The 26,903-nt window shown below is 51.7% G+C and overlaps 11 protein-coding genes across 11 annotated transcripts; 4 read left to right on the forward strand and 7 right to left on the reverse strand.

Annotated features, from left to right (window-relative positions):
- Positions 1 to 180: 180 nt before the first annotated feature.
- On the reverse strand, positions 181 to 4,186 carry thtA (the record flags this gene model as incomplete). Its single annotated transcript, XM_058448339.1, has 5 exons — positions 181 to 1,608; positions 1,662 to 1,834; positions 1,893 to 3,432; positions 3,488 to 3,602; positions 3,657 to 4,186. 5 exons carry the CDS (start codon positions 4,184 to 4,186, stop codon positions 181 to 183), a joined length of 3,786 nt encoding a protein of 1,261 aa, XP_058313750.1.
- Positions 4,187 to 5,467: 1,281 nt separating this feature from the next.
- Positions 5,468 to 6,835, forward strand: N7498_001277 (TBC domain-containing protein; the record flags this gene model as incomplete). Its single annotated transcript, XM_058448340.1, has 3 exons — positions 5,468 to 5,720; positions 5,772 to 5,903; positions 5,961 to 6,835. The coding sequence occupies 3 exons, from the start codon at positions 5,468 to 5,470 to the stop codon at positions 6,833 to 6,835; spliced, it is 1,260 nt and encodes a 419-aa protein (XP_058313751.1).
- A 271-nt stretch (positions 6,836 to 7,106) lies between these two features.
- N7498_001278 (Yip1 family protein) lies at positions 7,107 to 8,166 on the forward strand (the record flags this gene model as incomplete). The annotated part of the gene is made up of 4 exons (XM_058448341.1): positions 7,107 to 7,151; positions 7,205 to 7,256; positions 7,333 to 8,041; positions 8,094 to 8,166. 4 exons carry the CDS (start codon positions 7,107 to 7,109, stop codon positions 8,164 to 8,166), a joined length of 879 nt encoding a protein of 292 aa, XP_058313752.1.
- Positions 8,167 to 10,106: 1,940 nt separating this feature from the next.
- On the reverse strand, positions 10,107 to 12,208 carry N7498_001279 (TFIIB-type zinc finger domain-containing protein; the record flags this gene model as incomplete). The annotated part of the gene is made up of 7 exons (XM_058448342.1): positions 10,107 to 10,951; positions 11,009 to 11,147; positions 11,209 to 11,314; positions 11,410 to 11,666; positions 11,735 to 11,844; positions 11,900 to 11,990; positions 12,104 to 12,208. The coding sequence occupies 7 exons, from the start codon at positions 12,206 to 12,208 to the stop codon at positions 10,107 to 10,109; spliced, it is 1,653 nt and encodes a 550-aa protein (XP_058313753.1).
- A 289-nt stretch (positions 12,209 to 12,497) lies between these two features.
- Positions 12,498 to 13,639, reverse strand: N7498_001280 (Eukaryotic translation initiation factor eIF-5A). Its single transcript, XM_058448343.1, has 4 exons — positions 13,568 to 13,639; positions 13,134 to 13,400; positions 12,935 to 13,067; positions 12,498 to 12,872 (listed from the first exon to the last, which is right to left on the reverse strand). The coding sequence occupies exons 1-4, from the start codon at positions 13,580 to 13,582 to the stop codon at positions 12,802 to 12,804; spliced, it is 486 nt and encodes a 161-aa protein (XP_058313754.1). The 5' UTR covers positions 13,583 to 13,639; the 3' UTR covers positions 12,498 to 12,801.
- Positions 13,640 to 13,824: 185 nt separating this feature from the next.
- On the forward strand, positions 13,825 to 16,055 carry N7498_001281 (putative GARP complex subunit (Sac2); the record flags this gene model as incomplete). The annotated part of the gene is made up of 5 exons (XM_058448344.1): positions 13,825 to 14,691; positions 14,746 to 15,040; positions 15,091 to 15,875; positions 15,931 to 15,966; positions 16,017 to 16,055. 5 exons carry the CDS (start codon positions 13,825 to 13,827, stop codon positions 16,053 to 16,055), a joined length of 2,022 nt encoding a protein of 673 aa, XP_058313755.1.
- Positions 16,056 to 16,338: 283 nt separating this feature from the next.
- On the forward strand, positions 16,339 to 17,723 carry N7498_001282 (NAD(P)/FAD-dependent oxidoreductase; the record flags this gene model as incomplete). Its single annotated transcript, XM_058448345.1, has 3 exons — positions 16,339 to 16,428; positions 16,524 to 16,649; positions 16,737 to 17,723. The coding sequence occupies 3 exons, from the start codon at positions 16,339 to 16,341 to the stop codon at positions 17,721 to 17,723; spliced, it is 1,203 nt and encodes a 400-aa protein (XP_058313756.1).
- Positions 17,724 to 17,994: 271 nt separating this feature from the next.
- Positions 17,995 to 20,857, reverse strand: N7498_001283 (uncharacterized protein; the record flags this gene model as incomplete). The annotated part of the gene is made up of 6 exons (XM_058448346.1): positions 17,995 to 19,161; positions 19,222 to 19,272; positions 19,325 to 19,447; positions 19,496 to 20,582; positions 20,672 to 20,726; positions 20,782 to 20,857. The coding sequence occupies 6 exons, from the start codon at positions 20,855 to 20,857 to the stop codon at positions 17,995 to 17,997; spliced, it is 2,559 nt and encodes an 852-aa protein (XP_058313757.1).
- Positions 20,858 to 21,467: 610 nt separating this feature from the next.
- N7498_001284 (uncharacterized protein) lies at positions 21,468 to 23,219 on the reverse strand (the record flags this gene model as incomplete). The annotated part of the gene is made up of 5 exons (XM_058448347.1): positions 21,468 to 21,596; positions 21,646 to 21,764; positions 21,812 to 22,166; positions 22,226 to 22,863; positions 22,919 to 23,219. The coding sequence occupies 5 exons, from the start codon at positions 23,217 to 23,219 to the stop codon at positions 21,468 to 21,470; spliced, it is 1,542 nt and encodes a 513-aa protein (XP_058313758.1).
- A 407-nt stretch (positions 23,220 to 23,626) lies between these two features.
- Positions 23,627 to 25,143, reverse strand: N7498_001285 (class-II fumarase/aspartase family protein; the record flags this gene model as incomplete). Its single annotated transcript, XM_058448348.1, has 2 exons — positions 23,627 to 24,910; positions 24,988 to 25,143. 2 exons carry the CDS (start codon positions 25,141 to 25,143, stop codon positions 23,627 to 23,629), a joined length of 1,440 nt encoding a protein of 479 aa, XP_058313759.1.
- A 361-nt stretch (positions 25,144 to 25,504) lies between these two features.
- Positions 25,505 to 26,884, reverse strand: N7498_001286 (thiolase family protein; the record flags this gene model as incomplete). Its single annotated transcript, XM_058448349.1, has 4 exons — positions 25,505 to 25,544; positions 25,596 to 25,997; positions 26,061 to 26,695; positions 26,747 to 26,884. 4 exons carry the CDS (start codon positions 26,882 to 26,884, stop codon positions 25,505 to 25,507), a joined length of 1,215 nt encoding a protein of 404 aa, XP_058313760.1.
- Between the last annotated feature and the right edge of the window lie 19 nt (positions 26,885 to 26,903).

Consider the following 26,903-nt stretch of genomic DNA (forward strand, 5'->3'; position numbering starts at 1 on the left):
GGTTCATTTGAAAGATAAAGCTACATTTGGAGAATAGTAAAGAAATGTAGAATCTCAAGAGTCTGATCTATTAGGCATCATGGAGATGCCACTATCCGCTCCGGGCTTGTGTGAGGCTTTCAACAGAAATACATCCAATTGAAATTAAATCGGCAGAAGCTTGAAATGACCACCCGGATATCAAATCTGCACCTGTAGCAGTGTACGAAGCCAATGAATAATGTATCGGACATAATTCCACGACTCTCCCAGCACCTCAGTGGCCAGTTCACGGATATGAGGGCCGAAGAATTCAGTCTCACGGCCAGCATCAAGCTTCATAATCATCTGCTCAAGGTATTCAGGGTCACGCTGAGCAAGACGGGCAAGAATGTCGCCATCTATGTGGCAGTTGTCGCCTCGAGGCTCTCTCCACAGAGGATTCAAGCGCCTCTCGCGTCCAAGTGCAGAGGGGCAGATGACTGGGTCCTTGAGGCACATGTTCTGCAACAGCCAGAGAAGCTGTAGCTCATTCTTCCTCAGCAGGGAGAATCTGTACACTGCGCCATTGAGGGCAAAGCCGAACATTGAGGATCCTCGCTGCCAGGGTGTCGTTGGCGTGAGCTCGTTCATGGAGTCGAGAACGAAGCGGATGATCGTGTCCGAGAGGCGGATCTCTGCGGGATGCGAAACAGGGCCCCAGGTATCAGGATCTCTCCCGAGTTTGGAGACGCGGACACTTCCGCCACGGCTGCCCATGAACGCCAGAGGAGTACTACCTGGGCAAATATAATGGCACACGCCATCACGCTGCACTCGGTCCCATTCGCGGGTTTTCAGTGTGCCATCAACCGCTTCGAAGATCATGAATCCATGCCGTGCAGTGGTCACGAAGATAAATGGCCCATAGACTGTGATCGCTACCGCTACCGAGGGAAGCTTCTTTGCGGTGTCGCGAGTCCATCTGGTCTCCGCACTGCGGGATGTCACCGGGAATAGCATGTTCCCTGCACCGATAATCAGACTGTCACGGAAAGGCGCAATTGCACGTACAGGACCGGACACGGTTTGCACATGTCTAGTCGTGAAATTCACACGGGAGGGATCGGATGGATCACGATTCGCATGCAAGATGATGACCCGACCCATGAGAGGACCCCGTGGATCCAACGCTGGGAGGGAGGTGCCCAGCACGATGAGATGATATTTTTGACCATTTTTCTCGAATACCCAGTCCAAAATGGAACTAATGGTCTCGCCTTGGGAGCTCTGCGGATTTTTGGGAAGCATTGAATCCGATTCTCCTCGATGAACGACAGCATGCTGTGAGTCAGGGTCGACGCATTCAAGATACGACCGTGTTGTGATATGGTTTGGGGCCAAAGGATCCTCGATTTCACTTATGCTGTAGGATACAAGGAGATTTTGAAGATGTTCTGAATAAGTCAGCCTGGTGGCAGTTCCAGGCAAACCAATGCGTCGAGGAACCATTTTAGGGTCCTTGTCCAAAGCACAAACCAGAAGCTGTCGGTCTGCGAAGCAGAAAAGAGGTCCCGAGGGGCTCCCTGACGCTGTAGTTTGCGGGTTGAGGAGCCCGCAGCCATGGAGCTTAATGGGGAAGTACGCGGGCTAGTATCAAGTTAGATTCCAGCCGCTTGAAAAGGGAGTATCGTCCAACTTACATTGTTTTGATCAGTGATCCATACTCGTTGTAAAATGCAGCCCCATGGAAGTCCGTCGAGGGGATATGAAACCCGCCACAGATCGTCTCCACACACGAGCAGCGCAAACGCATCCTTGCTCTGGACCCACACAGACGTGGTTCCAATGCGTTTTGGTTCTTGTTGGACTAGATCTGTAGTAGTTATAGAATAAGCACAGGTGGCCAGAACAAAGAAACCATCTTGACTTACTGATCAAGGAAGAACCCTCAAAGTCAACTTCGAATGGAACAAGAATTCCACTTCGCAGACCACAGAGCAGGAAAGCATGCAGGGTGCCGTTCAAGGTGACGCGAATGGCGGCAAGGCTGTCGATAGCCCGCGAGATTTCATCACTGTCGCCCACGTTGACCGTCGCCTTGCAAAAGTAGGTGATAACTCCATTTTCAACGCGGAAGACTCTTAATGTACCACTTCCACAGCCCACAAAGACAAAAGTCATATCCCCAAACCTTTCAAGAGATACGCAAATGGGTTCAAAGTCGATCTTTAACGGCGGACCAACATTTAGACGGACTCCATCATCTTTCACAATGACATTGGAAAAATAAAGGCTCAGCCCGACATCCTGTCGTACCGCAGTGACCAGGGACGAATTCGGACCGTCGACATCGACCGCAAGGATAGAAGTGCCAGGTTCGTGCGGGAACCGGGTATTCAATGATAGATTTCGAGGCACAAACAGATGTGTCGCATTCTCAGTGACTTGGACAAGTACACCTTCAGAAGTGGAACCAGCCGCCAGCGTCTGCGCAGTATCCAGGCCCGTCTCATTCTCGTCAAGGGCATCGATGCCTTCTGCCGGATCCAAATAGAGAAGTAAAGTGAACATAGGATCGGTAATGAGAACGTAGACGCCGCCATTGATGTCGTCGCTAATTGCCCACAGGTTTCGAATGCCCGCCAAGTGTTCAAGAGGAACCGCAAATCCAATTTGAGCCTCAATGCCATATCGAAGTTCGTGGAGTGCACCATGGGAGGAAGAAGATGCAGAGCAGACGAATAAACGATCTCGAGAGACCTGCTGGTGCGGCGCACGTTTGGCATCCGATCGTATCATGACCGCATCGGTGATTGGAGCCCAGTTTAGGAATCGTTGTTCGCATTTGGGTTGGTCCCTTGCCTCCAATTTGTAGAGCCCACCGTCACCCATACTGCCTGCCGCCAGGATGAAGTCGCCACCTTCATGGCCCATATCAAGAGCATCGAATGCCAAGTCGACATTGCAATGAAGCTGGCCCAGGCTGGTTGTGAGTTCGAGTTCGCCCTCGTTGCTAAACTCGAGAAGGTAGATCCAGCCGTCCTCGCGACAAAGGTAAAGCCCATCGTATTTCTGGCTATAAAGCCAGTTGCGCGCAGGCCTCGCCCAGCGAGTCCATAGAGGTGCCTCCGACACTTCGGTGTTGGGGGCAATCAGGGGATATCGCGTGGGCCGAACATAATTTTTCAAAGAATACACAGCCATGCCCGTCGTGGTAGTGACCAAGAAGGATGATTCCTTGGTCAGTGGTACAATCATGGTTGGCATTCTGTCTGGTCTGAGGAGCTTGAACTCGGAGTGTTGTGGGGGACTTGTAGTAGGGTCCTGGTCCTCCTGCCATTCGTAGACCGAGCCATATGTAGCCCCCTTCTTGGCCAGAATGATGAGCAGGATAATTTTCTTGTCTTCCACGCTTTTAGGATAGAGGAACTCCATGAACATGATGATTCCTTCACATCGATAGAAAGTTTCCTGTGAAATAACATAGGGGTAAGCATATTTCGCCAAATGAACGGATTTCACGTACTTTTTGGATCGGATCCAAACGGCCCTGAGCCAGCTGGAGTTGGATTTCTCGAGACTTTTTGAGCCGCAAAAGCCCAAAATAGTTGTTCGAGGCACTGATTGCGATAGCGCGAGACCTGGATGTGGATTAGTCTAGATGTCTGCAAAGCCCAGATACAGGTGACACTTACTTTGGATCAACAGCAATGTGCTTTCCAAATTTCTCGGGTAGATTGACATCAACAGGCAACGGTCGACGGAACGTGATAAACTCGTTCGGCGAAGAAGGCGAACAGCATAGGAAGACAAGCTGCTTCATGTCCAGTGAGAGAACAAGAATTTGAGAAGGCAGCGTGTCGAGGACTTCTGGAGTGATATAATGCCTCGCAGAAGGATCTTGAGTTTGCAGCTGAGAGCCCCAGGATAGATGGGTACTGACATTGAGGACTTTAGCTCCAACGATGGAGCCGGTGAAGTCGGGTTTTTCGAGCACATCTTCAAGATAGCCACCCACAGAAGCCTCTTTGATTTGGATTCGTCTTTGACCCACAAAGACAACATCATTGTGATTCTTATTCCGGAGTCTTGCCGGAAGTATCCACTGTATCACGGGACTGGGGAGGAGGGTTTGAGTGAAAACGCCGAGGAGCCCAGTGATCTCCTCTGGGCGTTGACTCTCAGGCGACGTGCCTGGACGGCCCTCTGGGATTTGCCGATTCATCGTGTGCAGACGAGCCGGTGGAGAGGCAACATGGATGGGAAAGAAGGAATCTCGTGGACGTAAGAGGGAGGATGGAAGTGTCCGGGAGATGCACAAGACCCGATAGTATCACCTTGGGACCGAAAATACTCGGATATCAGGACAGAATTCGTATGGAGTCACACCGTATTCACAGGCTCGTGTATAGAGGGGAAAGGCTTAAAATCCTCCAGGCCAGAATATCATCGTCTCTGTAGGTAATCAATATCAAAGTCTCACGCCCAGGGCTTGAAAATGCGATAGAAGAAACGTTATAATATAGCCAGGCTCGCTATACCATGCTCAGCAGATATGAAGCACTTTCAGTTGAACATTTGCTGTGGTGTGGGCATGCATGGATGAGAATGCCGTGTTGACTTATCCTGGACCTCTCTGATCCGGACGAATCAAGAATAATGTAGGCCAAAATGCAGCTTTTACTTAAGAAGGGTTTCACTTATCCCTAGCTTTGCCACGTCAATACGTGCAATCTTCAAGATGAATGTGAGAGTTGTGAAAGTCGGCTGGAGGCACAAACAGGTTTGAGAGCCGGCAATTGAAAAATAAGCTCCTAAAGACTTCTTTACAAGCCTTATAGGATCCCTGATCAGAAGGTATCACCACCTGATGGGACTAGGGATAAAGTCCAGCCAGATTGGTGTATAGAGTAGCTCTGCCTTGAGGTACGTGTACCACCTGCGGGGTGAATTCTCCGACCGCTGTAGACTCCTGGGATGGAAGTCAACTTAACAGACAAATCCCGAAAAGAGGCAGTCTGCCTTTGGTTTCCTGTACTGTGATTTCAAGCCAGGTCAACGGTAGATGCACGAGCGAGTGGGACGTGAAGCTGCCGTGTTTTTGCAGGTGGAGGGAATCACGTTGTCGTTGCCTCAGGCCGCGCAACGGGACCACGCAACACGGTATCGTCTGCTCTCCAATATGGACTTCTCATCAGCAAGACGTGCATGAAAAACATTTTCAATCAATATTCGAGGCAATTAGCCATATTGAACGGCATAGGCTTGCCCCTGGAGCTTTTGCACTCACAAAGCCGCTGCTATCGCCGCTGTAGCCCCTTTCGGAAACTGTGGTCAATCAGCGTGAGATATTTGGCTGAGCACCGGCGGAGAGAACACCCAACTAAGATTTAGGCAAATAGCCTGGAATTGGATTCTGGATCATTGTTACACATGCGTCTCTCTGAATAATTACGGTCTTATTTTTCGAGAACACCCTGAAACCCACGTTGGGTGAATCCCGGCAATGGAATCACCAAGCATGAAGCAGCGCAGTGGCAGCTCTTCAGGGGCATCGGTCTCTACGGCCGATGAAAAAAACACTGATATGTCGACAAATCAGCCGGCAGAGTCACTGGAGTCAAAGCAGAAAGCCAAAGCCAGAGCGGAAAAGGCCGAAGCCATCCGCCGAGCATGCGACACGCGTGACATAGTGACATTGATATCATGTGCCACCGCCGAAGGCGGGCTCCTTGATGATGAGCTGCGTCGACGAGCCTGTATGTTCAATTCAAGAGTCCCTGCAGGGTATGACTGACACTGTGTGACAGGGCCAATCCTATTACAATGCGATGAAGGCACACGACTTGATAATCCAAAGCCGCTGATTGACCTGTCACGACATGCCGATGAGGACCAGGTGCAGTTGGACGTCGACCGTTCCTTTGTCTACTATCCAAGTGGTGCGTCAAGAAGGAAACTTGGATGATCTTCGAACCCGACTGATCGATATTGTCTAGCCCCCGCAGATGAGCTTTCTGAAAAAAAGGAGCAATTATCAGATCTAATCACCCAGATCCTCAGAAATCACCCCATGCTATGCTACTTTCAGGGCTACCATGATATTGTGCAAGTGCTTCTCTTGGTCCTGGGCAAGCAGAAAGCTTTGCCAGCTATGACACAACTATCTCTCTTCCGCATCAGGGACTATATGCTCCCCTCCCTTTCCCCAGCCGTGAAGCACCTGCAACTCATTCCAGCCATTATCGAAACTGTCGACCCGGAGTTGCGGCGTCACCTCTCCACCATCCAGCCATTCTTTGCCCTTGCAGCCACACTCACACTCTATGCCCACGACATCCAGGAGTACAGTGACATCGCCCGACTCTTTGACTACCTCTTGGCCCGTGAACCGGTCGTTGCCATCTACCTGTTCGCGGCAATCATTTTATCCCGAAAGAAAGAGCTTCTTGAAATTCCCTTGGAAGAACCAGAAATGCTTCACTTCAAACTTTCGAAATTACCCTGTCCGCTTGACTTGGATGGTCATATCTTGAGCGCGGAGCAGCTCTTCAAGGATCATCCGCCCGAGTCTCTACCTTTCGGGGCATGGAAGCGTATCCCTAGCTGCAGCGTTCTCAAGACATCACGAGATGTGTACCACAAATATACTGTGGAAGAGGCTGAACGACTGTTTGAGCAGCAGACCCGACAACTGCGGAACGAGGAGCGCCGTAAGCAAGCGCTTGAATTCGCGTGGAAACACCGTCGGGCTGTTGCTTCTGTGACAATGGCCATTATGATCGGTGCTGCATCAATCTACATTCGCAAAAAAGGTCTCGATACGTCCATTTGGTCTTATGTTGGTTGGCTCCAGGGTGTGTTCAAAAGTTAGATGGGCCTCGATCAGCGTATTAAGCAGCGCTTAATTCGTGTTGCAAAATGCATAATGTTGATTTAAATGGCTGGAAACTGATGAGTTCGAAATCAATATGTAATGTTCAGGAGTCAACACTCGAGTCAATTGAAAACGTAGTTTCACGTAGATTGGAGCTATGGGATGCGGGACGGGGAGTGGCTAGAGTGTGGCGCCCGCCCGCTCGGGGAAAGCTGATGTGTACACTTCCCAACTCCCCGATAACAACTCCCGTACTCAATCCATCACCATGGCGAACCGGGGCTACGACGTAGTTGTTGACGTGGACGCCGAGGTAAGCAATTCCGGCTTCTATTCTTTTACCGTCCATTTCTCAAACAGCAGCAGGGCGACCTCGGACATACCGACTTGCAAGAGGACCTTGAATTCCACCCGTCCAGTGAGTCTCCTCCAACGCCAGCAAAGTCCCCTCCTCAATACAAATAACTAACTATCGTCCTTTTACCGTGTCTCAGACTTCGAAAATGACCAACGCGCCGCCAAAGCACAAGCCGATTCCACCCCGTTCCTGGGCGGCAGCTCCTCACGCGGCGGCCGTGACCGATCCCCTGGCGGCACGCCGACAAAGCATACCTGGTGGTCGCTGCACTACTACGAGCGATTCTTCGATGTCGATACGAACGAAGTGATGCGCCGCTGCGTCGCAGTGGTTTACCCGCGATCGAATTTCTTAGACGTGCTAGAGGGCAACGCCGACCTGTACGGGCCTGTCTGGATCGCGACTACCGTCGTGGTGATTTTGTTCTTAACGGGCACCATCTCGCAGTGGCTGTCGAATAACGACGATCAGCACTTCGAGTACGACTTCACTCTGTTGTCTGGGGCGGCGGGCTTGATTTATGGCTACACGGGTATTTTGCCTATTGCGTTGTGGGGGGCTCTGCGCTGGTTCGGGAGCTCGACGGCTGATTTGATCGAGTGTTGGGCTCTCTATGGATACTCGAACTTGATCTGGATTGCCGTGGCGCTTGTTAGCTGGAGCCCGTTGACTGCGCTTAACTGGGCGCTTGTCGGTGTTGGCTTTGCTTGGACCGTGTTCTTCCTACTGCGCAACCTCTATCCGGTTCTGAATGCTACGGATGCTAAGGCTAGCAAGATTCTCTTGATCTTGGTTGTTGCGCTACATGCGGGCCTGGCTATTGCCATTAAGATCCTTTTCTTTGCGTGAGTCGTTCCCCTATCCTTTGGTTTGGACTTGGAGCTAATTCTTTCATAGGCACGGAAGCCCGGTCTCGAAGAAGAACAAGGGCAAGGATAACGATGATGACAAGCGGCGGATGATGTTTTAAAGCAAAGACTCAGAGGGCGAGACAACGTGCCCGCGGGGTTGAGATTCTGGACACTTCAGCGGCTTTGCTCAGGTAGCATGTGGTTCCTCGTCTTCCTTTAGCCGTGATCTTTGAGATTAGATCATGCATCTGTATTGTAACGTGTACCTACGAGCTGTCGACGGCTCGTATATTTTCAATGAGTATTGCACTTGTATTCAGACATGGCCTCTAGTCAATACGTGGATTAGTAGCCCACGAAACATCTCGACGAGACTCGTTTGAAAGAACCAATCTAGATACTTCCTCGTAGCCGCCCCGCAGTAGTACAACCAGAGCTATCAGCTCCCGATAGCCTTGGGTGCTTGAGACCCCAAAATACGTAGAGCCCTCAACAGCTTTCATACAGAACAAAGGGATAGCCCGTGCAATGTTGGAATGTTTTGAACTTTTACTTCAATTCATGGACACCGGGCTTGGAAGCCGAGAGGAGCCAACTAACAAAAGTATGACTGTGGCTGTGATTGTTTCATCATTTCTAACGCCATGTGTAAACCTCTCCATGTCGCGTTCCAGCCATACCCCAGACCTGGATTCTGCACCACAGCACACCGAGCACAACACCGAAAAGCGAGTCATCTATTTGAGCTTCTTCTTGGGGCGGAGCTGGTTGGTGTGACCGCACTTCTTCTTACGGCAGTTGGTGGCACGAGGGGGGAGACGAGCCTGTTCAACATAAGTATTAGTTCACCGTTGTGGCAGAGAAATGTGATATGCCGCGTTGGTCTCAATTGGGTCCATTGTTGTAGGATGGCTTTCGATGAATTCAACCGACATATCCCAGGGGCGGTAGACGTACGTAGCACTTGCGGCAGATGGACTTGTCGCAGTTGTACTTAGAGGCAAGGGCCTTCAGGGAAGGCTCGATGATACCACCACGCAGGCGCAGGACGAGGTGAAGGGTGGACTCCTGTAGTTGGTTCCATGTCAGTCACAATTCCACCCAAGTGCAGTCGCGATCACGGCGAAGACCAGGCTTGTTCCATCTCTTTCGTATCACAGTGAGTGCCGCAACGATCGGCGGACGTCGAAATCCCAATCCACCCTGGATACACGTCATACCCACACCCAAGCCCGGTCCCACCATGAAAGAATATCGGATCCAAAGTCTCGTACCTTCTGGATGTTGTAGTCGCTCAGAGTGCGGCCATCCTCGAGCTGCTTGCCAGCGAAGATAAGACGCTGCTGATCCGGGGGAATGCCCTCCTTGTCCTGGATCTTGGTCTTGACGTTGTCGATGGTGTCGCTCGACTCGACGTCGAGGGTAATGGTCTTACCCGTCAGGGTCTTGACGAAACTGTTGAGCCGTATTAGTCCATATTCTTTGATTCCTCCATGTGCGTGTTGGGAACAATCGGAGGGCGGTTCGTGGGCAACGAAGCGATCGGAGATTCAGGATGACCTACATCTGCACTAAAGGCGTGGAAAGAAGAAAATGTTAGCTCGTCATGATCACACGGGTCTCGGGAATGCGTTGGCATGATTTGCAGGGCACGTACTGGTTGCGAGTTTTCGTTGGTGTCGGCAGTCGGTCGCTGAGTTCGAGGCGGAGGAGGCGATGCACATTTGAGCGTTTCTCGCTTAGCAAAGGTGGGCCGAACGGGGAATACCCTAAGCCCTAACCGATTTCCCGGTTAGGTGTTTATCACGTGACATGATCCAGCTTCCTTTTTTGGACCGACGTCATCTCCCGGTCTATAAACTATTTTTGTGAAGACAGGAGATTCATTGCAGCTTGCCTTCAGAAATTTCGGTAATTTATCTGCATTGTAATGGTAACGCCTATCAACCTAGAGGCTGCTACACTTTCAGTCGTTCCTCTGAAACGAATCTATTCCGTGAATCTCATACCTAACTCCCAAGCAATGAAAAACAATACCCAAAGTCCCGCTATGCCTGAATCATAACCCCTCTTCCACCCTCATTTCGTACATTTCCTCGTCTAGCTCATCCATTTCAGCGCCAATGTCATCATCCATCTCCGCCACCCCCCATTTCTCCATATACGCCTCGCGTCGCTGATCTTCTAGCCACTTTGAAATCCTCCATTCAGTCACCGACACAGCTCGTACAAGCGTCGGCAGCGAGATAGCTGCCAAGTCCGCCGCAATTTCGTAGAACCTGCGAGCCGTTTCAGGAAGCTGAGATTCCCATCTATACCGGCGGTACCAGGATCCCGGCCGCATGTGATCTGCATCTTCGCTCGGGTTGACTGGTGCAGGCCCAAGTGCAACCATGACAGATCTGAGCACCCTCTGGAGAGCTACACTGGGGTCGGCAGTCTCTCCCCCTGGCTGTGTTTGTGGCCCTGGCCGACTGGTCGAGAAAAGATCGGCGACGGGATTCTTTCCCCTGTAGCTATCCAACCAGCTGCTCTCGTACCAATCCATATACTGGTCCAGCTGATCCGGGTCCATCTGGAAGACATCGTGATCGTTCAATTGAATGAGCGTCTCTTTGTCCAGCTTATGATCTTGTGCCAGAGAGAGGTTTTCAAACCATTTCTGGCCTTCTGCCCATTTGGACCAATCCATGGTCTGAGTGGCAGGCTCTCTATAGGAGACGGCATACCGGTTCAGGTCGTCGAATGGGAAAATTAGCTTAGTGGAAATGACAAGGAGCACCACCAGCCGCACTTCTGGCAGTTTGAGTGATTCCCTTCGTCTGTTACTTTCAAGCGCGCTCGGGTACTCGAATTCAAAATCAACGAGCTTTTGGAGCGTCTTGACTGTGTCGTATACATCAACTGGGTACCGTTAGTGTTATTCCCATAAAGATGAGTGGGTGATTTGAATTGTCATACTTGGAATGGCCAGCCTCTTAATGTGCCGATAAAGTAGAAGAGGCGAGTTCAAGGGAGGAAGCGCAATTCCAAAGCGGCGTTGATAGTACATCACCAAGTCCAAACATCCAGAATGGATTTGTTCCGGCTTGGGAAGATGCTTTTATAAGAGTCAGCAAAGCTTTTTGATTATCTCAAGCTATGCAGGGTGAAACACTCACGACGATATCGAGGATTGCGATAAATTCTGGAGGAAGTTTATCTCGCATGTCTCGAGGTACACTTCTGACAGCTCGGATATAAGGAATATCCTGACGTATAATCAGGCTGCAAATAGGAAGCAGTGAGTCAGATAATTGTTCATAGAACAGAAGGCCACAATACTCAAGACGTCAAATAAGATAGCTGTGACAGGAACATACTGATAAAAGTCGCTGACACAAACCGGAAGTCGCATCAACAGGGCCGCCAGGTAGCAGAGAGCGACGGAATCAAGCAGACGAGGCCATTGAAGATACCTCTGTCCTACTTTGAATCCCAGATCGTCGGAATCGTCGGTGTCAGCGGCTTGAGAGCTGAAAACTTCGCGCTCGCTCTCATCATCTTCGTCTTCTGCGGACTCGTTGATCCGCAGCGAGAAGCCCTGAAGCCGCAAAGCCCAGAGATCACGAACAAGGGCCTGCACAGTGTTAGTATCTCTCATTTGCCGTTCATTCCAAGAATCTGGTGGTCACTCCTCGAACTCACTTCGAATTGCTCTGGGAATCCATGATCGTGCACTAGCGCATAGCACTGCTTCCACAGAATCAACTGATGTGTCTGCAGGAATAAAGTCGCAGCCTGCCGACCGCGATAGGCTATTTCCAATGGCGTTAGCAATTGAATTTACCAAACGCACAGGATTCGACATACTTCTTCGAGACCTCTCCTCCTTCTCCTTCCTCACCCGGTGCCTTTGACCTTGAGTCCCGAAATCATCTGGGTCCTCTTCGACTTGTCGACCCTGCAAACAGGCTCAAACATTAACTTCAAGATCTTACAGGGTTCCCCGCTTTATGGCTTGTCATGATGCGGGGATGGAGGGGTGGGCGCAGAGTAGAAAAGAGACTTGCATACCTCCTGCAGGTGACCTCGCCGACAGAACCAAAGGCCGTTATCAAGATAATATCGTCGTTCACGGCATCCCTCTTGGCCGCAGACGCCGCGGGTGACATAGTCCATGCCGAGGCAATGTGATCATGCTGGTTGGGTGGGAATGTTCGCCCGTTCGTGAGTGTTGGACGTTCCGAAGCGTATTTTTTTTTTCTGCCCAGCGACCGCCGCTCTCATCCTTACCACCCGGGTATCTGTTTTGGCATCCACGAGAGGTTCTAGAAAATGCGTAGAATGCCAAAATTATAGATCTGGTCGTATTTAATTTCCAAAGTTTCAGGTAAACTGCAATTTACGGTCGTTTTACGGGGGCTGTACAAAGTGACCGGAATACACTTGTAAGGTATGAGAAAACGAATATTAAGATCAAGCAAGGTTTACGTATTTATTCGTTCGTCACACTATCATGAGATGCTGGGACTCAGAACTGGTCTTCGGACAACACGTATAATGCCAACCAAAGCAATCCTTCTCGTCGGTACAGCAGCCTACATCCAAGGCTAGATGATGGATGCATCTTTGAAGCAACAGACTATTTCGTCAATCGACCAAGGATTCGCATCCTCCATGGAACCATTGAAGATGAATTTTTTGGGGGGACAGAAGCCCCATTTGAAACATAAAGGTTGACATAACATGTGGGAGACTCAGGATTATTGCACTTATTTGCCCTGAGGAGCCTCCTTGGCATCAATGGCAGCCTCCTCACCCATGGCGGTCTGGATGATGACGTCTAAAGATGGAAGGTTAGAAAACGCTTTCACAAACCCGGGGGAAGATCGCAGGTCTACTTACTGACGTCCTTCTCCTCTTCACGGAAAAGCTTGACGATACGCTGGCCAATCTCGCCCTCGGGGAGCTTGACATCGTCCTTGGTGTCACCGTCATCCTTCATCAGGGAAAGGAAGTCATCGTCGGTGATGTCAAGCTAGAGAGAAACGGCGATTAGTATGTTTGTGTACGGGATGAGCGCAAGTGCTGCAGGGAATCTCACAAGCTGGTACTCCTTGCGGAGGACGACGGGGACGTCCATGTTGTGGGTGGAGGGGGAGAGATCCTCGAGCTTCTTGCCGGTGAAGATGTCGACGGCGACCATGTGGACCTTGGCGTGACCGTGCTTGCCGGTCTTGGAGGTGGACATCTCCCAGATCTTGCAGGGGCGGCCCTTGATAACGACGTGACCGTTCTTGCGCAGAGCAGAGCACTGCATGGGGTAGGTGGTCGAGGCGCCGGCATCGGCGGACTCGAAGGTGACATCGTGCTAATTCCGCGTTAGTTTCGAAGGCTCGTCCTGGGAGGGGCGAGAGGGGTTGCGTGGTGTAGAAAGAGGGGAGTCGCAAAAGATGCGGGGCTGAGTGAGAGCCCAGCGAGTCGAATGGGACTGGGGAAGAAGGGTGTAGACAGAGGATGATAGGGAAAATAGCGTACCTGCTCGTCAGACATGGTGAAGGTGGTTTTGAGGGTGGATGGGGGTTTCGTTAAGGGAGTAAAAGGCGAGATGGAGAAAGGGAAGAGGAGTTTTCTCGACAGAAAAAGCCTTTGTGGTGGGGGTCTGGTCGCTACGTCCGAGTTGGGTTTAGTGTCCCCGGGGCCGTTTTGGCTCCCATCGAGCTGTGTATTGTACGCGTATTGCGGGCTTGCATCTCCCCTTCCCATGCCATCTTATACCTGCTCTGCCTGCGACTATGTGGCGCGACCGCATTTCAGGCCAGTCTACCCCTTCGGGTGCTAATTGCAATCCCTCGTTACCTCGCCGATCCTCCTCTCAGCTCTCCCGGGACCCCTACAGCAACCGCCCCAGAGCCGCCTCTAGAAACTCGTCCACTTCCCTGCTTTTAACTCCGAGCGACTCGACTACATCTCTTCCGGGAACGGGAAGACCTTCCAATGGCTTGGGGCTGAGACAAACAAGTGCGCAGCAGTCGCGCCCGGCTGTTGTCCCTGATCCATTGGAGGTATTGAACGGGATCATCGGCAAGGAGAAACAGGCGAAAGACATTCCACAGTTATCAACCCTACCGGATAGGCCGACCGAGCTAGTACAGGCCATCAATTTCGACGGATTGAGCCTGGAGGAGTTTGTGGCCAAAGCTGACCCGACACCGGCTCGAAAGGCACGTGGCAGTGATATCAACGCGCAAACGATCCAGCAGTTCGAGCAGGAGCGAGACAAGTTCGAGGAGTTGCACACGTCGATCGCCGGCTGTGATGATGTGTCCGAGTCCGTTGAGCTGTACCTGAATGACTTCCAGACCGAACTGGGGGCCGTATCTGCGGAGATTGAAACGTTGCAGACCCGCTCCACCCAGTTGAACGCGATGCTGGAGAACAGGCGCAATGTGGAAAAGCTGCTTGGTCCGGCCGTGGAAGAGATCAGTATTTCGCCGAAAGCCGTGCGCACGATCGCCGAGGGGCCCATGGATGAGAACTGGGTGCGCGCCTTAAATGAAATTGATGGTCGGACCACAAGTATCGAAGCTAAGGCGTCTTCATCCAATGGATTCAAGGCCATTGAGGATGTGCGCCCACTTTTGATTGACGTGAAGAATAAGGTTAGCAACAGCCAGGAAAAGCCATTGGGCTGCAGTTAGTTAACCGTGAGACAGGCGATCGAACGAATTCGGGATTACTTGGTGTCGCAGATTCGAGCAATGCGATCACCGAATGTCAATTCGCAAATCATTCAGCAGCAGCGACTAGTGAGGTTCAAGGACCTGTACAGCTATCTTGCAAAAGCCCATCCCAAACTTGCTGAAGAGATTTCCCAGGCGTACATCAACACAATGCGCTGGTACTATAATTCCAATTTTACTCGTTATCTCCAGGCACTCGAGAAGATCAAGGTCTATCCCAGTGATCGAAATGAAGTTCTCGGAGGCGACCCCTCATCACATCGAACCGGTAAGTTTCCCGATCCCAACTACCCTTGCACCAGTGCTGATGATCGACAGGAAATATTCTCCCTGGTGGCCGAGCTGGCTCTGCCGCACATGATCCTTTCTCACTGGGTCGACGTATCGATATGCTCCGAACTGGAAACCAACAGGCGTTGTCCTCTTATCTGGCGGAGGAAGATAACACATGGCACGGCATCGAAGCGCCCTTCCGAAACTTCAACGTTGCCCTGGTGGACAATGTATCTGCAGAGTACTCTTTCATGACCGAGTTCTTTTCTCCCCTGACATTCCATCGCATCTCCCGCAAGGCCGTGGAGATATTCGAGCCTGTATTTACGCTCGGCCAGAACCTGACGAAGAAACTGATCGAGCACAACACGGATTCTCTGGGTGTTTTGATGTGTGTCCGCCTGAACCAACACTCTGCATTCGAGCTCCAGCGACGCAAGGTGCCTGTCGCCGACTCATACGTCAACGGGATTAACATGCAGCTGTGGCCTCGCTTCCAGGTCATCATGGACCTACACGCCGAGTCGCTCAAGCGGGTTGGGTCGAATACTGGTCGCAGCGCGGTCTCTGCCTTGTCAATAGCAGGTGGAGATGACCTGAAGAACTCATCGGCGCCGCATTTCCTGACCCAACGGTTCGGTCAACTCATGCATGGGATCTTGGTTCTGAGTAGCGATGCCGGAGACGACGAGCCCGTGTCTAACAGCTTGGCCCGGCTACGCACCGAGTTCGATGCTATGCTGGCGAAACTGAGTCGAAACGGGACGGACGCGAAGCGCAGAGAACGATTCCTCTTCAACAATTATTCATTGATCTTAACCATCATTAGCGTATGCCTTGTCTCCCCTTCCTAGGACTATTTTGGCAAATGCTCATCGGAAACAGGATACCCAAGGCAAATTAGCAGTCGAGCAGAGACAGGTCAGTCTTTCAAAGATCGCCGAAAATATTCCATACTAACTGACATGCAGCACATGGACGAGATGCTTAAGAATTGTAGCAAGCGTTAGCGACCGCATAGCGTTTCGGGACGTGTACATTCTAGTAAAGGGCGTTGACGGGCATTACATAGCATTCTGAATTCATTCTGAATATAAGAATTTAATAACACTTTGTCGTCTCCGAAAATAGTAGTTGTAGTCGTACGATGGTATGTAGACAGTGACAGGGATCCCAGCTGTAGTCACCACAAGCTCCGCTGTGTCAGCGGAACCGATTAGTTAGTTAACTATCGCGGAATCGCGGGGCCCCGTTATCTCAACAGCTGCTCAATTGCCGTGATCCTCCGCAAAAATGCTCGCGCGAGGGATTGTGAAGGGGAATCCGGCTCTGCGCCGCTACTTCTCCTGCGCGAGGGTTTCGCGTGCCGACTTCACGCATGCGGTGAGTCCTCCTCGCGCAGGTTGCTCCTACGGAGATAGCTCGAGCTGTAAAGACAGCGCCGATCTACGCAAGAGCCCACAATTGACGCGAAATAGGTCATTGGCGCAGGCGTTGTCGGACTAGCAGTCGCGCGACAGCTTGCAGCACGCGAAGGCACCTCGACCATCCTCTTTGAAAGGCACGATGCCCCCGGCACCGAGACCAGCAGTCGCAACTCCGAGGTGAGAACCAGAGATCTAGCTCTGCAGTGCGAACACCCAGTGGGAATAGAATGGAGCACCTAACTAACATAAATTATCGTGGGACAGGTCATTCATGCAGGCCTTTATTACCCGGCGGACTCGCTGAAAACACAGCTCTGCATCCGCGGCCGCAACATGCTCTACGACCTCTGTGCCAAGCACGACATCCCCCACCGCAACACGAAGAAATGGATAGTCGCCCAGACACCAGAGCAATGGGAAGCCTGTCTTAAAGTACACAAACACGCGCAAGGGCTTGGCGACGCCCCGACCCGACTCGTCGGCCACGACGAAGCAGCCCGTCGCGAACCCGATGTGAAAGCCGACGCGGGGATAGTCGAGAGCGAGACAACCGGGATAGTCGATAGCCACTCGCTAATGACATATCTCCTCGGAGACTTCGAAAACCTCGGCGGCGACACCGTGTTCAAGACGCGCGTGACGAATGTCGAAGCTGCCAACGGCGAGTTCAGGATTACCGCCGTTTCGGACGAAGACGGTTCGGAGACCACCATCACCACCGAGACACTGATTAACAGTGCCGGACACGGCGCCTGCGCTATCAATAACCTCATTCTCCCGCCCGAGCGCCACCGCGTACCGTACTATGCCAAGGGAACGTATTTCTCCTATGGCGCGTCGCGGCCTCGAACTTCAGTGCTCGTGTACCCTGCCACGTTACCCGGCCACGGCGGACTGGGAACACATTTGACGCTCGATATGGGCGGGCGCATTCGCTTCGGGCCTGACGTCGAGTGGGTCAATGATCCGACGGATTTGAAGCCCAGTCCTGCGCGTCTGGAGCAGGCCATCCCGGAGATCTTGGCGTATATGCCCGGCGTGGACCCCGCGGCTATTTCGCTGGATTACTGTGGGATCCGGCCCAAGCTGGGCAGGGGCGCGGGTGTCAATGTTGGGAAGACGTTCCAGGATTTTGTGATTCAGGAAGAGGAGGGGTTCCCCGGGTTTGTGAATCTGTTGGGCATTGAGAGTCCCGGGTTGACGAGCTCATTGGCTATTGGGGAAATGGTAGATGGTATTCTTTACCAGTAGGTAGTTTGGGGAATCCTTGCATAGGTCCACTGTGTGGATGTTTTTGTACCCTACCCTTTGTATATAGATGGGACGTTGCATGCATCATAGAGAAAATTGAGGTGCTCTTTTAAGATTTGAATGCTACATTATATGTCGTTTCTCATATCCATCGCAATTCCAGCGCCGAGAGCCCAATTTCACCAGCCTATGAAGATAGTAATACACGAGTAACATAAGCCAGAGCTCGGAACCAAAGTCCCAGTGGTTCAAGTGGAGATAGGATGAGTCTTTATTCCACGTCCATCAGCACATCACTCATAATATGTAGCACATAGGAGAACTTTTTGACACTCCACTTCCCAGAATCCTTGAGCAAGTTCGCATAGTCCAGTAGGATCCTTCTCGCGGATTGGTAACCACCCTGGAAAGGCACACCGCGGAGGTAGATAGTAGCGCCATTGCGAATGAAGTTCGCAGCCGGGTCATCAGTAGGCGAAAATGTCTGGCTACCCCTTGGCTCCATAAAGCTTGTAAAGCCCTCGGTGCCAACCTGCTGCCAATCGATCTCATCCAGGAGCTCGATCGACCCCACGCTGGAAGGCGTGCCGGCGGAGTTGGGCACCATAAATGTATAAAGGCCCAGTACAAGGGCTGCAGAGAAGAGTGAGAAGACGGAGTGGAATGTGGGGTGATCGGAGGCTTTGCGATTGGTCATGGCTTTGTAGATGTGCGCTGCATGGAGACAGGCCCGCCGGGCTGCGGGTGTCTGCGACCATTCGGTGATGTCGTCGAGTGCTTTGCGAGCTGGAGCTGGCCCGGCGCGCCCGGCGGCGAAGTCGAAGATCTGGATATCGGCTGTAAGCATCATACACATGTGGTGCCACATGATGAGGGTGTTAGGGTTGAGCCGGTCCATTGTTTCGCCGTAGTTGCTCGCGACCTGGGATTGGAGTGATGGGAGACATCTGGCGCGGCCATCCATTGCATATGTATGGCAGGGTGCGAAGGGATAACCGGCACGATTTGAGAGGAGGCGGTGGTAGGCCTCCGACTGACGAAGTTGAATCATTGCCAGTACGGCTTGGATGCAGAATTCATCCATAGGCCCTTCAAGGGTGGGGATGTTAATGTTTTCGGACGGTGCCAGCACCGTTGGCATCAAAATCCGTTTGCCACTGCGGATAAGCTGTGTCCATCGCATGGGTGAATGGGCGCGGAAGAGTGCTTCACTGCAGGGCATAATAATTTGGACCGACTCTGGGACAATGATCGGGCTTGTTGAAAGAAGAGACGAGTACCATGAGTCCACAAGGAGGAGGCCGATGATGACTCTTTTTGTAGATTCAACTTTGCTCCATGCCTTCCACCTCATGTCGATGTCGGGTACTGCCTCGAATAGACTCATATCAAGGATTTGGCCTTCAGTCGCTGCAAATAGCCCATGTCGTTGAGTGATCTTCAGAAAACGATTAGCACGGTTGCTGTTACTGTAGGGTGTTCACGATGCTTGACTCACCGACATGAGGTTGACGTATAGCATCTGACACTGTTCCAAATGGGCTTTCTCCTGTCAAACGATTAGATATTTATTTTGCACAAAACAGAAGCAAGGTGCATACCCCTGTCAGCACAGCTAGATTCAGAAACAAGAAAGCCGTAGCAAATATTGACATGGCACTTGCGGGTGTTTCAACCCCCATAGTACATCTTGCCAGATCAGCTGTAACTTTCTCTAGAACGTACTGCTAACCGTCAGCACTTGATCATTCCACAGTCGATAGTAAACCCACCGTAAAATTCCTTGAGACAAAGGTTGCAGTGCCCTTGGTCCCCAGCAGCATCATGCCAATTAGAGACATCACATAGAGGAGTGGTAGACGAGTCTTCTTTGCGGAGAAGGTCGGAAGGTGGACGAATGGGACGAGAGGGTGGAAAGTCCGGAAGTAAAGATCAAGCGCCATATCTAAGATCTCTGCGGGAGGAAAGTTTGGAAAAGGAGCCGAAGTCGAGCCAGTGGTGGCAGGAGAGGCGTCATCATTTCTCGGTGATTGCATTTGCGGATACGCGAATGTCTGCCCAAACGCTGCTTGAAGACGTCGTCTACAGTCTTCATCCACACCACATCGCGACCCTTGGAGAAGACCGCTATCGCTCGGGGTATGCAGAAAACGGAGAGAGAAAATGTTGTCAACGTCGGCGTAGACGATGTCCCGCCACAAGCTGTTCATAAGACGGCCCGTATGATTTGGCGGAGCCAGCCAGTACCGCTGGACTTTGGTAAACCGTTCAATGGGAATGTTATCACCGCCAGATTTGCCATCAACAGAATGCCGATTTTGTTGATCCGGTGTAACCACCATATTACTTTCACTCATTAGCGGGAAATGGGTATCTCGCATCAAATCGAGCGAGCCGTGATTAGATCCCGTGTCTGTGCGAGGCTCGAGCCATAACTGCAGCATATCATTTGGAACATTTTCAAAACCCATGCTATTTCGTTGCGCATTTTGCTCGGTGGGAGTCGGTTCATTCCAGCCGAAATAGTGCTGCTGTTCGTCTATGAGCATCGAATTGATATCTGGTTCGGTGCGGCCATGATGCGCAGAGATATCGGCAAGGAAATCCAAACTCGAGGGAGGAATTCCGGTCGCCGAGAGCGTCATATCGCGCGGTGTTGGAAGACTAGAAATTTGATGCGGATCTGGAATAGTGGACTGAAGCTGTATCCCATTTTCGGGGCCGGCCACCATCGGCGGCGCGCCGGCTACGGCAGAAGGGCGTCGACTTTGAGCTTGCCCTGCAATCGAATCATTTCTAGCTGCTGTAGTCGCGCCGGCGCTTTGATTGTGGCCTTTGGCATGTCGGCTCAGGACATCACTGCGGCCGAGTTAGATTTCTGCGATACTGCGATTGCAAACTCCATCACGATGCACTTGCACGATATCACGCAATTTGAACGATCTTACCTCCTTGAAAAGCGCTTATGACAGACATTGCATTCGTACGGACGCTCTTTGGTGTCTATATGAAGGTCAGCACCCAAACAATGGAATTATGCGCGATGCCGGAAACTGACGAGACCGCTCGTGGCGCTTGAAATGCTCCGTCTTCTTGAACTTGCGATCACAGATGGTACACTTTCGAAGGACCATGACGAAGCGCACGGAGATGCATTACAGAGAACGTATCATCGTTTCAAAGGTGGTTGCCGGAAAGAGAAGCTTGGACGGAGGTGGTGGAGAGGGGGGACCGCTGACTAATTCCGGGGTTAAGCCGACTGTTAGTGACGCCGCTTCTTGCGCCTTTGGACATTACTTTCGTCGATTATTCTACCGAAAATACGCCATCCAGTAGAGCTAGCGTGGAGTTACTTCCATGTCTTCTACGAATCATGAGCGAAGGAGGAGAAGCGGGCTGACTATCCTGTCGCATTGGCCCCTAGCGCAAGCCACTGGAAATTCCCCGTGGGGATGGAAGGGAAGCTGCGCCGAGCCCTACAGTAAGCGGCCCAGCTGTCCCGCAGATCAACTTGAGCCAGTGGCACCGAGTCCCTAAAGTCGGAGGAACTAGTGCAACGAACGTGCTTAAAAGTAACAATTCAGAGCAGAAAAGAAGCTATCGTTGACAGAGGGGTCAACATAGGCTAATTCAGCCGGCTTGCCGATCCTTCTATTGGCCAAGCTTTCATGTCGGCAATTGGTGATGGCATCAAATACCGATGAACAATTGTATATTTCCACTGGATATAATAAAGGAGCATCCTTATTGACGAACAAGCTCTGCCAGACGTTCGTCGTCGTAGAAGGTCTCTAGCCGCTGCTTGCGAGCTTCCTTATCCGCCTTGACCTGCTTAAGAATCCCCTGGATGTTAGGATGGGCGGAAAATTTGTCCTGAAACGATCAGCCTCGGGCCATGTCAATCCGATATGATGAAACTCACCGGCAGCGCATCCCACACCTTCGGGTCTGTGCCTTGGTCCTTGAACGTCCCGCAGCCGGAGCGTGCATACTCCGTGAACAAGAACGATCGGCTGCTCTCAACCATGATGGTCATTTGGTCTTCGGTTGTCAGCAGTGGTATTTTTGAGTAGAAGACATGAACTCACCTTCGAGAATTTTGCGAGGCTCGTTCACCTGGTTTCGCATCTCCCAAACGTAGGGGTCGCTGAAATTTCCGTGTGGGGTGTGGCTAATCTCGACACTGCCTCCTCCGGGCAGGAAATCGTCAGAGCGACCGAGTCCATTTCCGTACAGACTGGCCAGGAACTCCGTGGCCGAATTGCGGTGGAAGTAGGGCAGACGGAAGGTGTTGGATGCGACGTCCCACCGCGGTCCAAACCACAGGAAATCAGCCAACGGAGTGACAGGGTCCCGGGATGCAGCTGTCAGCACACAGTTGACTGACGGGTCAGTGTGATCGATCGAGGTGGAATTTTGAGACGAAAACTTGGTCAAATCGTACTGGAAACCCGTTTAGCAAAAATCGTCTTTCGGCGCAAGATAAGGCATGGGGTGTTTACCTTATAAGGAACGACATTGCCATGCCACGCCACCAGATCAAATGGGGTATGATCCTGCTCAATGGCCTTGTACACACCGTTTGCCTTGTTCACAATCGACCAGTCCTCATGAAGGTGCTCGTCGATATACGCAACGGGATGTAAAAAGTCCCGAGGGTTAGCCAGTCCGTGTCCTCCCAGGGGACCCAAGTCTGGCAATTCCCAACGAGACCCCCAAATTTCAGTGATATAACCACGGGCAACATTGTGACCGGGGCCAAGTCGAACAGCAAAACGAATTCCTCGAGGGATGACACAAATCTCACCGGGCTGCAGGAACAATTTGCCCAACTCTGTTTGGATATCCAGATTGCCCAGCTGGGCGACGATGAGGAAGTCGCCATCTGTATTGCAGAATGCCCGGTGGTCCATGTCTGCGTTGATCATGAAGACGTAGAGTGCAATGCCCTCGCGCAGATTGGGGTCTCCACTACCACCAAGTGTGTGTAGTCCGTCGACAAAATCGATCTTCTCATCTTCCTTGGGCAGTGGAAACGGTGCCCATTCGCCCTGCTCTACCAATGTGGCCACCTTGGGGTTGAGTGTCAAGAAGCAGTTCTCGATGTCTGCTTTGTGCGGGATGTCTGCCTTGTAGCCATCTTTAGGATGTTAGCCAAAGCCCTTCCACGTGTTTCTAGTGTCGGTAAAACATACTGTGAGCTGCAGCTGGTCGCACCCGATACATATAGGTACTGAAGTTGGCATGTCGCGGGGCCGCAAAGGCCGAGTATGTAATGCCCTCGGTATACAAGCCAAATCGAACTTCTTGGGGGTTGTTCTGTCCCGCCGGTAGAGTACCGGGAATGACTTCGGATTGGTGACGATTACCAAAGCCCGCCTGGTATTCGTAGGGATCGTTGTCTCTTGTCGGCTTGCGAGACATGGTATCCGTATAGTGGAAGACCTTTTGCAGGTCCTTGACCGGCTTTCTCTCCTGCATTGGTGGAGCGGACATTTTCGTGACTGTTTAGTTGGAAGGTGTCTAGGGGTATGCAGTCAAGGGTGTAATGGAATGATGAAAAAGGTTGCCACGAAACTTGTCTCATTTTAGACCTCGGTCATCTGTTCCATTCAACCTCTGTGAGACCCATATGGAGAATTGCCAGACCTCCCACATAGAGTTGGACCCACATCGACCTCATCTACGTATCGAGATTGCGGGTCGGACCCGAACAAGGGGTTCTTGCGGGGCCAAATGGATGTGGAGCAACTTTATGATGTGGAACAGTGAAAAGTTATGATTGCCTGTGAGTTCTAGAACATTGTTGCGAATTGAGAAATGCCGAGTTGCTATCTAGGTATGTATTGATGATGCTATATACACTATAGTAATCGGGAGTTGATTTTCTCATAGAGACCGCATCAGTCAATTGCTAGCACGTCGTCCACCATTCGCGAGGAAGCACCCAGGTAGTTGACTGGATCACACAACTCGGCCAGTCGCTGCTGGCTCATCTTTGATGTAACCTCTTCCTTCTCCAGCAGACACTCAAGTAGGGTCCGCTTCTTTTCAATACTCTCTTTACAAGCCTCGTAGACGATATCATGAGCCCTTTGACGGCCCACGTGCGGCGCCATGCCCATCATCACAGCTTCACCGACAATCAATCCCTTCGTAGAGTGGAGGTTCTCCAGCATTTGCCCGGTGTTGACCGAGAGGCCGGACAGCGCGAAGTGAGTCTGTGAGAGCGCCCCGACAGCAATGACAAAGCTTTCTGGGACAGCAACCCACTCCAAGTGCCAGGGACCGGATGCACGTTCAAAGTCAGCCACCATTCCGTCAAGGACAAGCCCTGCATTCGACCGCAGGATTTTGGACGCGGCCAGAATAACCTCACTGGAAATTGGGTTCCGCTTTTGTGGCATGGTTGAAGAGGCACCGCGGTGAGGCACAAAGGGCTCGGAAACTTCACTCAGCTCATTGGATGACATGATCATAACATCCAGAGCCAGCTTGCCCATCGAGCCACCCATGAGGGCCAGGAAGTTCGCAATCTCAGCCACTCCATCTCGCGCAACGTGCCAGGTGATTGAAGGATCATTCAGACCAAGCTCCTTTGCAAGAGCCTTCCGCACACGTAGGCCATCATCACCCGAGCCCAAAGAAGCAAGCGAACCCGCTGCGCCACCAAACTGCACCAACAAAGTGCGGTCCCGGAGCTGCCCCAGGCGCTCCAGATGTCGCTGAAACCCAGAAAGCCAAACTGCACACTTGTACCCAAACGTGACCGGCAGCGCATGTTGCAAATGCGTCCGTCCAGCCATGGGGGTATCCTTATACTTCTCCGACAGCTCGCGCAAGGTCTTGATGACATCCTTGAGGAGTCTCTCAACGATATCCAAACCCTCCTTCATCTGCAACACGCTCGCAAGGTCCATGATATCCTGGGTTGTCGCACCCCAGTGCACATATCTGCCGGCCTCTTCACCACAGATGGCCGAAAGCTGGCGTACTAAAGGAAGGATTGGATAGCCGACGATTTCAGTCTCATGTCGAAGCCGCTCGAGATCCAGCTTGGATTCTTGCACTTTTTGCGTCACCATGGCACCGATCTCGGAGGGAATCACATTGCATTGAGACTGTGCTCTCGCCAGGGCAGCTTCCGCATCGACGCAGCGCCGGATGTATGCTTCGTCGTCGAACACCTATGTGGTTTAGCATTGATCCACCAATGGAGATGATGAGATTTAGTTGTAATGCTGGAATCTGATAGTGAACATACCTTGCGAATCTCTTCTGTCCCGAACAAAGTACGGAAAATGCTGGAATCGATGGCACTGACGGAGCCAATCAACCTCCGCCCGGTGACGGTGACAGACACGACGGGCTGGGCAACTGCCCGCGACAGAGGGCGTACGGCACGTATGAACACCGACATTGCTCTGGAGTAAGGTGATTCGAGAGGGAAGTACAAGAGCAAAGAAATGAGAGCCCTTTGAAACTATTCTCTCACAATTGGACCGACTTGGTCGAAATAGCAGCCCAAGACGGAGGAAATGGGGCGATTGTTTTGCCGTGTGCATAAGCTGCAGCCCCACATACTCCGATGTGGGGCAGGTGAAGCTATTGACGCACGGATCAGGAAGTATGAAGACGTGGGGAGTGAGAATATGACGAGATAGTTAACGTGTACGAGGTGTGTACGCTTTTGTAGAGACTTTACTCTTGTGTTTCTGCAGTGCATTTAAGTATAGCGTCCTATTTACAATCGCTATGGATTCAAGGTAGTTTACAGATATCTACTCTCGAATGAACAGCGATGCAACTCCCATGCCAGTGCTAGATATGAATATTAGCAAAATCCTAAGTCTAGTGGATGAGGGACCTTACCTGGCACACATGCTCACAATGCCCATCTCCTTATCCTGTCTCTGCAGTTCAGCCAGCAGAGTAGCAACTTGCCTAGCTCCAGTGGCTCCAACGGGGTGGCCAAGGGCGATAGCACCGCCATTGGGGTTGACTCTGTCCATATCCAGACCGAGCTCCCGAAGACAGTAGATCGACTGGCTGGCGAAAGCCTCGTTCATTTCGACAATGTCGACGTCTTTGTTTTCAATACCCAGGTACTTGTACAGGTTTTGGATAGCGAAAATGGGCCCAATGCCCATTTCATCTGGCGCACAACCAGCAACCTGGGTGCCGGCAAACCGGGCGATGGGCTTCAGACCATGCGCTTCAGCCCAGGATCGACGAGCGAGGATGGTGCTCGATGCACCGTCCGAGATTTGAGACCTGTCAAGTAAAACACTGGGTTAACAAGTGTTGGCCCAATGGAGACAAACATCGGAGACTTACGAGTTTCCAGCAGTACTGAAGCCATTCTCTAGCACAGGCTTGAGACTTGACAACTTGTCAACGGTCACGCCGTGGCGAACACCCTCGTCACGGTCAATCACTTGGAAACTTTCCTCATCAATTCCCGCGCTGATATACCTCACTCGAACGGGCACAACCTCCTTAGAAAACCTGCCCGACTTTTGCGCCTCACTCGCCCGCCGCTGGCTCTCTGCGGCAAACTCATCCTGTTCACGCCGACTAATCCCATATCGCGACGCAACATTTTCTGACGTCTTCAGCATAGGAAGAATACAATCGCGCGCATCCTTGACATCGGATTCCCTCAAATCAGGAGAAATATCGACCGGAATTCCCTTGGTGGCGTAATTCCGTGACATGCTCTCAACTCCTCCACCGAGCCCAACATCGATTTGTCCTGCCAAAATCGAATGCGAAATATGCGTAATAGCCTGCAGACTACTCGAACATTGTCGATTGACTGTGTGGAAAGTCGTAGAGTTGGGAAACCCGGCCGCATTGAGCGCCATGCGCCCGGTCTTTGCGAAACCCAGCTCCGCAAGAACGTTGCCGATGAGGGCGTCGTTGACTTGGCCCGGCTCGATTTTGGCGCGTTGTACGGCGGCTTGCATAATCTAGAACTCGTCAGAAATCATTCACCAAGCGATAAATGCAAAATAGCTTACCGGCATCAAAATCTCCTCTGGATAGGAATCTTTGAACCCGCCCTTGAACGCTCGTGTGATGGGACTCCGCACGGCGGAGAGCACGACCACATCGTTCGGGCTCTTCTTGAGCACTTCGCCAGCTGTTCTTCTCAACATTTTCTTATTTGTATGATCT

Source organism: Penicillium cinerascens (genome assembly GCF_028974065.1).
Source record: "Penicillium cinerascens strain IBT 15544 chromosome Unknown contig_16_segment0_segment0, whole genome shotgun sequence".
Lineage (NCBI taxonomy): Eukaryota > Fungi > Ascomycota > Eurotiomycetes > Eurotiales > Aspergillaceae > Penicillium > Penicillium cinerascens.